Consider the following 15,366-nt stretch of genomic DNA (forward strand, 5'->3'; position numbering starts at 1 on the left):
AGTGAATTTCGTGATGAAACAATTGCATACAGTAGGATAGAAGCTAATAGACTAGCACGCAATCATGTCTAGGACCACCAGTTTGCACGCATATTATAAAGCTCTATACAGTTATTTGGGTATAAGTCATGGTAATAACAGTCATCTTTTAAACCAAGAATGCAGAGAAGTCATTTAAAGACTCCAGAGAATCATTTAAAGCAAGAAAAGTCACGGTATAACGCTTTTTTACTTTGACGTACTATTATTTCCTACACCAGACTTTCTTCACAAACCTTACCTATATCCATGTACAATAAAATCTCAAGTTAATATGCACACACAGTATTGCCTGAACATACAAGCACAGCAAGTAGGCTACTTATATTGTATAGATATTCGTATTTGTTTACTGTGATCATATACATCTCATATAAATATAGGAAAGATTCAAAAAATATTTTAACATCCGTCTTCCACGACGCCAAGTTTTTAAAAATCTTTTCCTGCAATAAACTGGGACGCTGATTGGCTGTTGAACACTCTTTAATTGGAATGTTTGGAACAGGATTGGAACGAAATCTTTTGAACAAGACTATTGCATCCAAGAAAAAATGACGTCAGTGTTGACGTCATTTTCACCAATTAGTCTTAAATGGACTTGTGCAACCTTTCCTTGATCGTGTGCAAGCCGGTTTAGAAACGAAAGATAAACAGACAGAACCCCGTCACTCCAGTGGGTTTCCGTTTGTTCCTACACGTAGAACTTTATAGCATGTTTTTTCTTTCAAAAATTATCCAAGAAAATGACATTCATAATGAAATTTGACGACAAGCTAATTTATTATTATTTCATACAAATTTAATATTGTTTTAAAATGATGTTGATTACAAATTTGTAACACCAAACCCACGATATCGAGCTTAAATGAAGGCAAAAGTAAAATAAGATATTTATACATTTATTTGTCTGAACACTTTATTAAAGTTAGTAGATTTTTAGCGGAATTGTACAACAGAAAAGATGAAGCAACATTATCACACAGAAAAAAAGGCAGTGTTAAAAAATTGTAACGCTGATCAAATAAAAGTCTTAATATAAAATTTATTCTTACTAGTGTTTCATACTTCAAATAAGATAAATGTGCGAAATATACACAAGCATTGATAAAAGGGTGATTATAGTACTTGTTATTTCATGCATTTTTTTATCCACTTACACGGGAGGAAAGATTTTCGTGAGTTAGAATGAAAATTTCGTACCAGAATTTCGTCCATATTGGATACGAGAAAAGACACAATGTAACTTTGTACTAAATGGTGACTCAATTTGCAAATATATTTTATTCTTTAAATAATAATATTACATCTGAACTATTCCTTTTTTAAAAGAACAAATAGTAGCATAGAATTTTAAGGCAAACACTGTTACAAGCCATATTTTCTAATATGCAATATTTTCTATAATAAGTTTGTAATGGAACGGCGAAAAAATTACAATACACATTATACGTTTTTTTCTTTTACCAATTAGAGGTTTAGACTAGACAATAAACATGCACACAGTGTACACATACAGGCGCGTACACACATGTTTCACACACACATGCTCATTCGCTTACTCATACTATTTCTGACAACTTCTAGTGTTTAATAATGGAATTCCTCATGGCTTCCAAATACAAAACTTGATTTTTACCAACTTGAAACTCTAGCTTTCACCATTAAAATCTAATTAACAGAAAAAAGAGCAGTATCTAGAGTACAGTTGTATATAATACTGTACTATTTTTTTCTGATAAATTAAAGACAAGAAATATACCGGTGATTCTTTTGAAAAATACTTGTATTACTATACTTGAATGTAAGAATGACTCTAAAATGAATTTATATCAATTGACGCGCAGAGTCTTTGCTTCATTGCAAATTGGAAGACAATAACATGAGCTAAGGGCAAAGTCAGGCACTATGGTCTGTGTAAATACAGTTTTTTTGGTCATGTTTAAATTTTGACATCTCTAATTCTCTATCTGACTTGCTTCTCTTGATTTCTATCCTATTACACAATTCTATACAAGTAACCATTCCAGAATTCAAGCCATGAATGTCACAAATTGATTCGATCACTGTACAGTTGCCACTACATTAAACTTAAAAACTTAATATGAAAAAAAAATCTTACGTAAACAATATGGTAAGAGAATTACAATTGAGTATTGGCTGTAAGTATTTCAAATGCTCAGGAATCACATCCTGTCCCAGACTCATAACTAATCTACAGCCTAGCATAATATGCTGTAGATTATCTTTTCATTTCTCGTTCTCGAAAAAAAGGTAAACCATACTCAAAGCTTTTTTTATTTACTTATTTTGGTTTGTGTTCAAACACTGTCCTTTGCGAGAATGCCGCCAAGAAATGCGTTACAATTCAAACCGATCAGGGGAAAAAATGATAACAAGACTTTGCACAGACGCAAATAAACGTTTCTCCATGAGCTATTCTCACACTAGCGCATCATTGTGTCCCAGTCAACCACTTCTTTTTTTTTTTAAATTAAGTCTCAACTCAAAAGCCTCATGGACCGTTAACATTCTTCAACGAGGGACATTTATTTTTTTCATTCATTATTATATCTTGGCAAGCGCTTCCCTCTATGTGAACAAAAAACAGTGAACATGCTACAGGGCAGTTATTTCAGAAGTTGAGGGGTGCATTTTTCCCCTAAGACTTCCTACGTCATCTTCTATCCGAACCAGAAGCTTGAATTTCTGAAATAAGAAGTGAAAGAATATTCAGTAAAACAAAGTTTTATTAAGGTTCAATTGCAAATATTACCTATGTAGAACAACAAATTACTATATACATGGTAATAAAAGGCCAGGAGTGTTATACAAAAACTTTTGATTAATGTTCATCTCATAATTTTTAAGAGAATAGAAGCTAAAATAAACAGAATAATGGAATAGAAAATATAAGATAAAACACTGACATGTTTGAACCAATCACTCTACGCTAACTAGTTACTTGACATGTGTCTTATATAACATGCATGGTTGTTGCTTATTTTAGAAGCATATTTTACGTTTATAGAAACATAATATTACATCGTGAGGGAACTGGTGTGGCCCAAAAATAGGTATATACAGTACCGTGCTGATCAGCTCATTGCATTTTATGTAATTTCTTTTTGTTATCCATCAAGTAGACTTAGTTTCTTTATCATTTGTTCTTAATGTGTTTTTACATATATCTTAACCTCGGAAGAGACGAAGCAAATAAACCCATAAACTAGAATGTTATGCTTGCTCAATGCAGGAGTGTATACCTACTTTTGGGCCACCCTGTAGTTTATATAAATATTTAAAAAAAATAGTTCTTACTGAATAATATGTCGAGTTCATCCAAATGTGAGCTCTTACTAGAATTGGTAATACGGTAATATACTATTCATGTAAATTTTCTTCAATATTCAGTATTTCGAGACGGTTTGACCAGAACGAAACCAAATTGTTGAATTTCTTGCTACTTTTAGCGACATTTTAGGTAATTATGCCGTCAGATTTGCAATAAAATGGGGAAATCAGCTTGCTACTTTCCGCCTTTGCTTCACATGATCTTCCGCAAATATTGCTGGGAGAGGACACTCATTGTGTATTCGATAATTGAGCGGCTATGGGGAAAGCAATGCTAAGCGCCACTTCCGGTGAAATTGAATTATTAAGTGGAATTGGTTGGAACCGAACCGTAGAACAATAGGTAGGTAGTTTTATTTCGGAAAAGTACCCGCAGATGGGAGGGGAAGGTGTTCGGTGTGTGTCATTGCATTGAATTGCATAAGAGTGTTGAACTTTGTTTGCCAGTTTACTTAAAACTTAGAAAGTGTCACTTACAATTGTCTTGCCCCGAGCCGCTCAGTTTATAATTAACGCGTGTATAAAAAGGGAATAAGTTTCATATCAAGTTAGATATGCTACTACAACACTAACGGAATGAGAAGACGTTACTTTAAAAAAATATATATTCTGTGATTAAGTGTATAGCATCCTCGATTTCGTGTGCAAAAATTTCACTAGGGAACCTATCCAAGTGTAACTCTGACTACGGGTCGAGAATATGACCGTTGGATACCTTGTCCCAAAAGAACACGAAAATGGATACATCTTCGATCTCAACCGTTGCGGAGATAGAAGCGTGAAAAGTTAGAAATTGAGCTCCATACTATACACTACAAAGTCAGATTCCGGGTCAGATTTTTCGGAAACGGTCGGGTTAGGAAACTCAGCGAATACATATCAAATTAGTGTGGGGAGCCCAGAACCTTTTGAATTAAAAATTTGTGTCTCCGAGTACTCGCAGGGTTCCAGGCGGGGTCCAACTCAAAATTTGAAAATGGAACCGGGGGTCAAGTAGTATATTGTATGAAAGCTATTGTTAAATAAAAGGACATAGAACAAATCTCAACTTTCTACAATAACCCTGTACAAACGGGCAACTTGTTAAAATGTCAATACAACATATATCAGAATATCTATGGCCACGCTTCTAAATCCATTAAGTTGCGACAATAAGAAAACAGAAAAACACGTTTAAAAGTGCAAGGTATTGAAGTAAAGCAAATTGCTGCAGAGTCTCTGCAGAGTTGCACAACGGACCTTATTCAAGTACAGATATAAGTGTAACTTCGAATGACCAAGGGACCATAGAATAACCATGACCATTGGATTTCGTGTCCTAGAAGAGAAAGGATACATTGTCAATCGCTACCGTCGTGGAGGGTGAGAATTTCAAAAGGCAACGGTATATGCTTCTCTAATCGGGACTCCAAATTCGCAGATTGAAAAGTGAAATTTCTATCGGGGGGATTTTCTGAACGAGAAACATGATGGTAAAGACGAAAATAGTGACCTTGAAACTGTGAGGCAACTTGGAGAGGAGTGGGGTTGGAGAAAACTGGAATAATGGTGCAGAAATAAAATATATCGGAGGGTGCTTTTCTAGGGCTATAGAGAAAGGTCAAGAATAATATTTCGTTAAAATATAAGGTTGGAAACCAGCTTGATAATTGTTAACTCGGAAAAGAAAACGATAACCAAGTGGGGTGGGAGACGAGCCAACACATCTTTATTAAAGTAACATTCTGTAAATATACCAACAGGTATATGCGAAGTTGTATATCTATTTTCTTTGGACATAGTTTTGTTTACTTTTATTTCATCCACATATTCTTCCAATAAATTGCAATTGCTGCAAATCAATATTGCATTGTCACATGCAGTGGCGTATTTAGGGGGGTGGCTTCCGGGCTTAAGCCCCCCCGAAATCTGACTTAGTATTGTAAAGTAAATGAAATATCTCGCAGAATTTTCACATTTTCAGGCAAAGCCCTCCCCGAAAGTTAGCAAAGCCCCTCCCGAAACAAAATCGTAAATACGCCACTGGTCACAGGGTATTTTGTGTGCCAATATTCTATGAAACATTACCTTCTGGTACGTTCATTATGTTTTGAGTTGGACCCCGCCTGGGACCCTGCGAGTGCCCCGGGAACATAATTTTTTCATTCAAAACGTGCTGGGATCCCCACACTAATTTGATATGTATTCGCTGAGTTTCCTTACCCAACCGTTTCCGAAAAATCTTACCCGGAATCTGACTTTGTAATGTATAGTATGGTGCTCAATTTCTAACTTTTCACGCTTCTATCTCCACAACGGTTGATATCGAGGATGTATTCCTTTTCGTGTTATGTTCTTTTGGGATAAGGCATCCAACGGCCATAGTCTCGACTCGAAGTCAGAATTACACTTGGATAGGTTTCTTAGTCAGTTGAGAAATAAAATTTATTTGTGTTCAACATACGCATTTGTTGTCGATTTTTCGGTTGGATTATAGTTTAACATTCATTTCAGCACGGAGGTTATATGAGACGTGGACTTAAGTTTGAAGCTGGATTCCGAAATATTTTTAAAATTCAGGACTCACCTACCGAGAATTGAACGTACTTATTTTCGAGTATACATACGTGCTGACTTAGCTTACTTACAAATAGGCTGTTTAATTTCATTATTAGTAGTTTTAATAAAGTACGTTGAAACATTCAATTCTTTAAGTTCTTTTTAATCCTTCAAAAAATAACAATTAAATTAAAATTTGAAAATTTTGTTAATTTATAATCATACCGATTACAGATTAAAAGTTGATTTTAATTGATTATCGTTAAATAAGTTTGTAACGATTAAAAAAAAATAAGTGCTATGTTTTTCTTAAAGAACATATAACGAATATTTTGCGTCTTGATTTTGCGGATATTTCTCAAAATAAATATTATAAAATGTTTCCAAGTTAGAGTCAATGTTTCATTTTTCCCAAAAATGCAAACATGGTAAGGACTATAAAACATGTTCATAGTTCACGTGGCGCACGCTCTTCCAGAAAAAATGAACATTTTTAATGATCATGTATTCATTTTATCATATTCGGCATAAAGCTTTGTTTATGGTAACAGAGTTGTTTGAGAGATGTTCCTTCCACAATTTTTGATTCTTTGCAGGAAAGTGGTCACTTTTCTCCCCCTGTTTTTCTAACTTCATTCGGGAACCGAACTAACATACACAAAGAAACTTAATTTTGAAATTCATAAGTATAATAGTTACTTTTTTTAAATTTATTTTACGACATTTTACTTTCGCTATTTATAAAATTTTTCTAATATTCCTATGTCCTTAATCTTGTCTATTAAACTTTACATGGACTTTCACTTCTACAACAATTCTCGTTTCACAATAGTGAAAATGATATTTTTTTAAATTTCATTTTAATCAATTTTAAGTTAATTTTAATTCTAAGACATTTTGACATGGGTACCTTCTTACGTAACTAGACTGTCATTTTTTTTGTTATTTCGGAAATATTTCAGGTCGCAATGTTAGGTGAGACACCCTATATATATATATATATATATATATATATATATATATATATATATATATATATATATATATATATATATATTAAGGAGAGAAAGTTTGTATGGATTTGGCTTCAGCTCGAGGTAATTTACGAAACTAGTTAAATTTGGATAATCCATTCAGCATTGCACTTCAAATAACTGTGAAAATTGAACCTTAAGGCAAGGGTGAAAGTAAAAATTTTATTACATAATTACATATTTATTGTGACTCGTTAGATTAGAAAAAAGGAAGGAAAAAAAAAACATGAAACTTGTTACACGGAGGACTTCTTGATTCAGAGTGTTTAAACATGTAATTTACTTTCAGGAATTCAATATGGGAAACAGAAACGGAAGAGGAGGCATGAAAAAATGTTTGGTACTTCTTTATAAAGATGTTAAGAGAATACTAACCGTGCTGAAGTCTCCTGGTGTAGTCATCCACGAGTATATCATGTAACCAGGTATGCACAACATCGAAGATAGAGCAGTTATCCATCCTAAGAAATGGCTCCACCATGGGTATTCATAGTCCAGATATTTTATTGGTGTCCATTGAATCAAATTAAAGATAAATACACCCTGTGAAATGTTATAATAAAAATAGCATTATTAGTTATCTCAAATTATTCATTGTTGTAATTTGTATTAAGATTTTTAATACTTATAACTAAATTTACACACAGAAGGATAGTTGTACTCGATGAACGCAGTTTCTTGACTGATACCACGTATGCTTTTGACATCAGGCCCATAGCCAAGCAAACGTTACAGGAGCGATATCAGCCCTTACGGTAACATTTGTGTACATCACATTTGACTAAATCTGGTACCTTTGTAGTAAGGTTGCAACACTAACTTTTTTTTTCAATAATTTCGTGGAACCTTGGTGGACTTTTCTTTGTTAGAATTTGGTCCGGTGCGAACAGACACTTAGTTAGAGTGTCTCCTAGAGTAGGTCTGCTGTAATGGAAGACCCGGTAGCTGGTAAGTATATGGAACTTAATTTTTATTTTCGAAATAATTTTTCTATTTCAAAATTGATACTGGTTTATTCAAGATAAAGGTACTAGGAGCAATGGCGCGGTTGGACGTTAAAAGTGGGGGGGGGGGGGCAAGACATGATCTTAACAATTGTATATCAATGGTAGATTTCGTGGTTGTTTCTAACAATGGATGATGAAAGGTTGCATAACTAACAGGATACTATCTTTTTTCACTGAAAATGCCGTATATCGTAATATTTCTGTTTTATTAAGTAAATTCGTAAGAGCAATACAGGTAGGTACCTAGCCCTTTATACTCTTAAACAACGAAAGTACAAGAAGAGATTTGATTCCTTGCTCATGAATATCTTACAATTCTGTCTTGAAAATTGTGTGATCAGATTATTTAATAACAAATTTGCAAAACAAATAAATAGAAAGGATAATATTAATCATAGTAATGAATAATGATGCTTGGTTTGCAGAAGTTATATGAAAACTGGGAATTAATGAACAACTTATACTTTTAATTCCCCACTTGCCATTAAATGAATGTTTGTACTCTTAGAAAATGAAATACAGTAAGTACTGCAAGCATATGCTATGACATTTAAGGAAATATGCAATATTAACTGCTTTGAATAGCAAGTAACACGCAATTTATGTAGCTTTCTTAACTCCACGGGAAGACAAATATCCAATACGTACTCACGCAACAGCAAATATCAATGGCACCATTTTTTGTGTGTGTGTGTATGAACCAGTAACACATACAAAACCTTTGCCAGGGTGTCCACATTCTTGTAAATATGTGAAAGTCAGTGAAAGGTCAGGGAAGTAAGTGATTGTCAGGTGAAGTCAGGGAAATGGCAGATTGGTCAGGGAAAGTCAGGGAAAAATCTATTTAGGTCCGATGTTCACTTACTGAATTTATGAAATAGGGTTGACTTCTTTACTGTTACTGGATGCAAAATGTACTGTTCTCTGATATAGTTATTGAAACTAATTTTCTGCGAAAAACACATATCTAATTGCATCCTGGCATATTTGCTCAAAAGAGTAGACGCTGTTCTAGAAGAATTGCATGGTGCCAGGAGGATATCTGGACAAGTGGCTGAGAACGCGAAGAAATAGTATCTCCAGCTCACAGTGAAAGCTCACACTGAAGAATTTAAGGAACACTCGAATGAATTCATAGCCAATGACAGAGATGGTATTCGACTTGATGAGTTTTTTTTACTTAGTCTTAGGAAATGGGAAGAACTTCGTTGACTTATGGTCACTTATGAAATTGTGTTTTATCTTCTTTCACGGAAACGCATTTTTTGAAAGTGGTTTCACAATAAATAAAATTCTCGTTGTTGACAACTTACAAGAAGAATCTCTGGTGGCTCAACGGATCATATATGATTCTGAGATGAGAATAGGTGGATCATCAGGATTAATAATTACAAGAGGTATGATAAATTCAGTGAGAAGTTCAATGAGACAATACCATGTGTATGTGGAAAAGAAAAGAGAAATAAATGCTGGAGACGAGAAGAGGAGAGAGAAACGGAAGATTCAGCAACAACTAAAGGAGCTGGAGGAAGAAGAATAGAAAATTAAACTGCGGAGACAACAAGAGGGATATTCATATCAATGAGAAGAAAACTATGCGAGAAAAGATGAAAACAAATTTCTAAATGTGTTGCATTTAACAACTGTCCCAGCAAAAGTATGTGTGTCTGTGTGTATTTTTTTAATAATCAGTAAAATCATATATAAACTGTTTATTACTATAGGCAATATTATAATGCTGTGTAATTGGTATTATAATGTGTAAGTATATAATGTGTATTTTTTCATATCTTAAGTACTCTGTATACTGCACACTTTCCTTTGTAACTTTACATTTTGTGTAACATGTAGCCTAATCAATATCGGCCTAATGCATATGTTTGTAAATTTACATTCCTTTGGAAAGAAATTGAAAAAAAAGAAAGAAACAAGCGGAAGAGAACAAGGCCAACTATGGGGAGTGTGGAGGCTTGAGTTTCTTTTTTTCTATATTTTTAAGTTATTCAGGGGTCAGGGAAATCTGGAACTTTCGTCATGGAAAGTTAGGGAAAAGTCAAAGATCCTTTCTCCAAATTGTGCGGACACCCTGTTTACATTTCCAAATGAAATTATATAAATTAGGGCGTCTCTTCAAAAAAGTGGGGGGGCAACTGCCCCCTCTTGCCCCCCCCCCTAATCGCCGCCCATGACTAGGAGTACTATAAACTGATTTCCTGCTGAATCTGACATTTGTATTTCTTCCCAGAATTTGATCAACATTGAAGTACACTTTTGTGCACATCAGGTTCCAAGTGAAAAATAGAGATTATTTGTTGGTTTTGCTTACGTACACATATGTGAACACCAGGCTTCAAAAATATATGATTATCACTATTTTTTACATGAGATTACATTTACTTTGGGCTTATATAAATAATATTTCACCGTTGTATAACAGACAACTTCTGTAATCTATGGAAAATCTAAGGGCAGGTTTACACGCAACGTCTTATCGCACTTCTTGTCGGAATCGACAAACCCTATCAAGTAAGGCGGAGCATGTAAAATGTAAACCATGTCCATGCGACATCAAAGTATTCCTTTTGTGTGGAGCAAGTGGCCTCGTATACACTTTTCTGATTTTTCATAGTAAGACAACTCCTATTGACAGGGATAATACTGAGAAGTGTGGGACATCAGAGTCAATAGTATTAGAATTATGCAAGCGCATTCCTATTGGAAGAAAATATAAGCTATATGCAGATAACTACTTCACTTCTATAGACTTGATACAACAGTTAGAGGCTAAAAACATAATTTACGCAAGCACTATTTGCAAAAATCGTACAAAAGGGTGTCCGTTACAAGCGAAAAAGGACCAAGAACGTGGAACCATTGTCGAAGTTTCAATGGTAACGAATCTGCCGTCCTTACTGAGTGTATTGATAATAACGTTGTTAGTATGGCAACAAACTTTGTGAGGAAAGATCAAACTTTGTCAGGTAGATAAGGTTAAAAGATTTTGTAAAGTCCAGGAGAACTACATGGAAATTGAAAGGCCAGAAGTTGTAAGGTTGTACAATTATAAAACATGGGCGGTATTGAAAACACATACTTCTTGATTGAGTTGTACAGAATTTTTATTCGATCAAAATGTGGACACTCCAAGTTCTTTTCCACTTTGTAAATATGGTCATTACCAACAGCTGGCTAGAATATAAGCATGATGCTTCAAGACAACGTATCCCAAAGAAGGAAGTGTTAGGATTTGCTGCACTTCATGTTTCAAATTGCAGAAGCTCTCGGTACTCCTCGCAAAACTGGAAGGAAACGAGGAAGGCCCAGCAGTGCCAGTCCAACTCCTCCAGAGTACAAGAAGAAGCTAAATCCAGAAATTCAGCCTTGTTCTGATGTGAGATATGACAAAATAGATCATTGGCCACGGATGGGAAATCACAAAGGTGCAAATTGGAGAACTGTCGTAGGCGTTCTAGAGAGAGATGTGAAAAATGTAATTTGTATTTATGCAACACCAATGCAAGCAATTGCTTCAAACAATTTCATGTGAGATCTGAAAATTTTTTTCAGAAGTGTGCAATACAAACTGTTTTCAAGATATATGTTCCAGTTGAGCTCATTGTCATAAACACTTACTTTTAATCAAAGTATTATATGTTATGACCTATTTGTAGACACTAGGTAACAACATAACTATCTAAATCGGTTTATAAGTTATCATTGTAACCTGATGTACACATAAGTGTACGTTTCATATTTCAATAAATATATAGGGTAGCACCAAAATCATACCAGATTATTAATAAAACATCAAAACCATCATAAAATTATATCATAAAAATTTTTCCCAACGTTAGGGAAAAAATCAGGGCTGAAAGGGCTAACAGGACATACTGTGTCTTTGGGATTATTTATTCTTCGGTCTAATTTACTGAAACACGAAAAATTTAGGGGAAATCGTGCCTCCCTAGCTCCCCTAACGGAGCCGGGTCTGCTTGTCATTAACGTATTCTGAGTACCACTACTAAATATCATTTATCTATTCCTGTTAATAATTGTGGGTTTATACCTTTCTGTTTTTGATACCTTTAATTAGGAAACCATGCGCTATTTTCTATTCCTCTTTGAACGTACAGTGAAACTGTAATTATTCGGAGTAATGAATTCTTCACACATTTCGGATATGCAGAAATCCTGATAACTTGGGCAATCATCAACGATTATGTTGTGAAATAGACGTTATGTTAAAATTGCTTTTGTTTAATAATAATAATAATAATAATAATAATAATAATAATAATAATAATAATAATAATAATAATAATAATAATAATAATAATAATAATAATAAATTTCCAGGTGGGGGCATTCGGTCGGAAAAATGTAGAAGCCTTTTTCAGGTCATCCATCTTCAGTGAGCATTTCCCGAGTTTTCCTCATTTATACCAGATAAATGGCGGGATGGTATCTAACATGAAGATCCCAGGTCGCTTCCCTTCTCACTTCTTGGATACTGTGATCGCTGAGAGAAAATCGTGCGATATACATCTCTCATACATGATGGACTAAAATGACTATAGACCCCGAAAGAACAGAAATATAACTCATTGGCATAATATACTCGTGTATCAAATCTTCGGGGTCATAGGCCAACTTCGTAATAAGTAAAGATACGAAAAATGGAAACCAGAGGAAATTTGTTGGAAATAGGTGGCAGGGGCGTCCTTTAGGGAAGGAAGGAGAGGCAACTGTATACTAATATACTAATAAAAATGTGAAATTTTTATATATGTTAAGAACCCTGCCCTCTCCAAGCATAATCTGGTATGACGCTGCTGATACGTGGTTTTCAGTTTAAAATGATGGGATATTTCTAATCGCGCTAGCTGTTTGGGCTTCACACTGATAATGTAAAACGAACGTTTCCACTTCAGCAGACTGTTTCTTTGGGGCCTTATCATACTAATGCAGCATTATTGGGAAATATAATCAAAATATTCTAGATTCTGTCACACAACCGTAACGATATTGTATAATATATGTTAAAAGAACGAACTTTTATTTCATGTGTAATTTACAAATTTAAGACTTGTAAATATTGCAACAACAGGTTGGATCCTGTATGTAAAATATTTATTTAAAAAATAACAGGACAGTTTCTACTTTTAAAAATATTTTCAGATTAAAATAGGAAAAGATAAACTATTAAAACAAAACTGTCCATGTTCTGCGTTGCGTTATGCTCCGCAACTTTTGCTAAGACTGTTATGGAACAAATTCTCAAGAGGTCCCGTCACGGCGAAATTAAAATACGGTTAATTTAACAACAGTAAGTATGTAATATCTTCAAATAGATAACAGATAATCGAAAAGTGGAACAAGAGCTCGCTAGACAATATTATTTTACATGACATACCGTTATCACCACTCCCTTATCTACTTTCGATTTCCAGCCATTTAGTAAATGCATTTATTTTTGCGTTTATAAATGGTTGCAAACGGAAAGCTACTAGGTGACTCGTGATAACGGTACCTCATGCAAAATACTATTGTCTAGCACGCTCTTGTTTCACATTTCCGTTATCTTTTACCTATATGAAGTTATCACATACTTACTGTAAAATAAGCGGTATTTTAATTTCGCGGTGATTAGGCCTCTTAAGAGTTGTTTCACAATGAACAATAAGAAAATTAAATAAGTATCTGTACCGAGACTAATCTATCTGTGTAATAGGCCACCTATACAATACATAAGAGCTAGAAAGAACTTGAGCCCACTCTTCGCAATATATAGGAACTAGGGGATTTTGGGTCATTGGTACACTGAAGAAATTTCACCACCAAAGTAAGATTCTATAAAATATACATTGAGTTAACACAGAAAATCTGCTGATATTACTCTTAGAATAGTTGGGCAATTTAAACACTTACTTCACAAAATAACTTACCACACATATAAATGGAGTCGTAATTGTCCAACAGAACTTCCACCACATAAAAGGGTAATAGCCAATCATGTCCTTGATTCCATCATAGAAACGACTGACTCCAAACGCCCACGAGATGGCAATACATTCGAAAAATATCAGGAACAGCAAACAAAATCCACTCACAGCGTAGGAGTCGAGAAGTTGGAACACGTACATTCCTCCCTACAAGATAGAAGAGCAGATAAGGTAGTTATACACACACACATACAAAAAAATAGTTATATTCTATTTTTATGATAATGTCATGAATATTTAAAAAAAAATGACTTAAATGACACAAAATCAATAACATTTAGGGCCTCCTTGAGAGTCATTTTGACGTATGATTCGCGTCATAATAAAAGCCTGACTACTGCAGGAAACTTTCATGCCTGACTAGGTACTGCATGTTAGTCGAACTCCTTAGTATGGCACTAAACACACGTCAGAACATCTCTGCATAAGGCCATGGTGGTGTTTAAACCAATAATCGAAGGTATACATAAGGTTGAGGAACACTGTTCGAGTTCTTATGAGTCACGAGCGAACGAAAACTCCGATTTTCATTAGATTCTCTTCAAACATTAAACATTTCAGAGTTTGAATGTAGACCTATTGTATAACATGTTTATTATTTCTCTTCTCATTTCTGACACCAATTGAATTTAACTAAACTTCCTGGCTTTACAATTCATGAAAGGCTATAGCCACCCAGACTATATTAGTTGAGTAAAGTGTCGTCAGCGTTTCCGTATTTACGAATTGGAATATAACTTCTTATAATAATACAGTCCCATCATCACCAGTGCTGGATCTAGCCCGGGGTGGGGGCCTAGGTCCCCCAGTTTTTTTTTGAATGACAAAAATAACTTAAACTATTATTTACATATTTTTGAAAGTTTATAGTAAATTCGTGATATATTAAATTCGTGATACCTGATCAGCGAACGAGTGCGGGCGGCAGGTTTTGGAACTAAAATGCAAGCAGCAGTGTTTCTAACCGAATTACTTGTAATCAATCTATCACAGTTTTTTGTCCTGTCCGTAATAAACCACTTCACGCATATGCTGAAGTCATGGGCAGCTCCAAGGGAGGGGGGGGGGCGATTGCCCCAGAATAGGATATTTTTTTATTTTAAAAATAAAACCTAAAATAGGTAGGCCTTACTTTTTTCGTTTTACGTTGCAGAAGTCAAATAATAAATTGCAAGAAATTACCTTCATTGGCGTTCTTGCTCAAAAAAAAAAAAAAAAAAAAAAAAAGTCCACCTTCGAAATCGCAGGTGGCCATTTGTTCTAGAAATTGCAGCCAATAGCTACTTCTCCTTTTCTAAAGTTGTTTTACTTTTTTCTTTTTTCTTATTTTTTGGCAATACACTCTTACCTTAATTTGACTTCGAACGACCACCCCCCAAACATTCAGCCTGT

At 34.5% G+C, this 15,366-nt stretch overlaps 1 protein-coding gene across 1 annotated transcript in view; it reads right to left on the reverse strand.

Moving 5' to 3' along the window:
* Window positions 1–798: 798 nt before the first annotated feature.
* Gat (sodium- and chloride-dependent GABA transporter) overlaps window positions 799–15,366 on the reverse strand; it is a 212,640-nt gene continuing 198,072 nt past the window's right edge. Inside the window, exons 12-14 of the mRNA XM_081761475.1 lie at window positions 13,918–14,121; window positions 7,341–7,508; window positions 799–2,748 (exon numbers count right to left, since the gene is read on the reverse strand). Coding sequence (XP_081617601.1) covers window positions 2,659–2,748; window positions 7,341–7,508; window positions 13,918–14,121 — 462 coding nt within the window. The 3' untranslated portion in view covers window positions 799–2,658. The remainder of the gene's footprint in view (window positions 2,749–7,340; window positions 7,509–13,917; window positions 14,122–15,366) is intronic.

This window comes from Thermobia domestica, chromosome 6 (assembly GCF_964235325.1).
Source record: "Thermobia domestica chromosome 6, izTheDome1.hap1.1, whole genome shotgun sequence".
Classification (NCBI taxonomy): Eukaryota; Metazoa; Arthropoda; class Insecta; order Zygentoma; family Lepismatidae; genus Thermobia; species Thermobia domestica.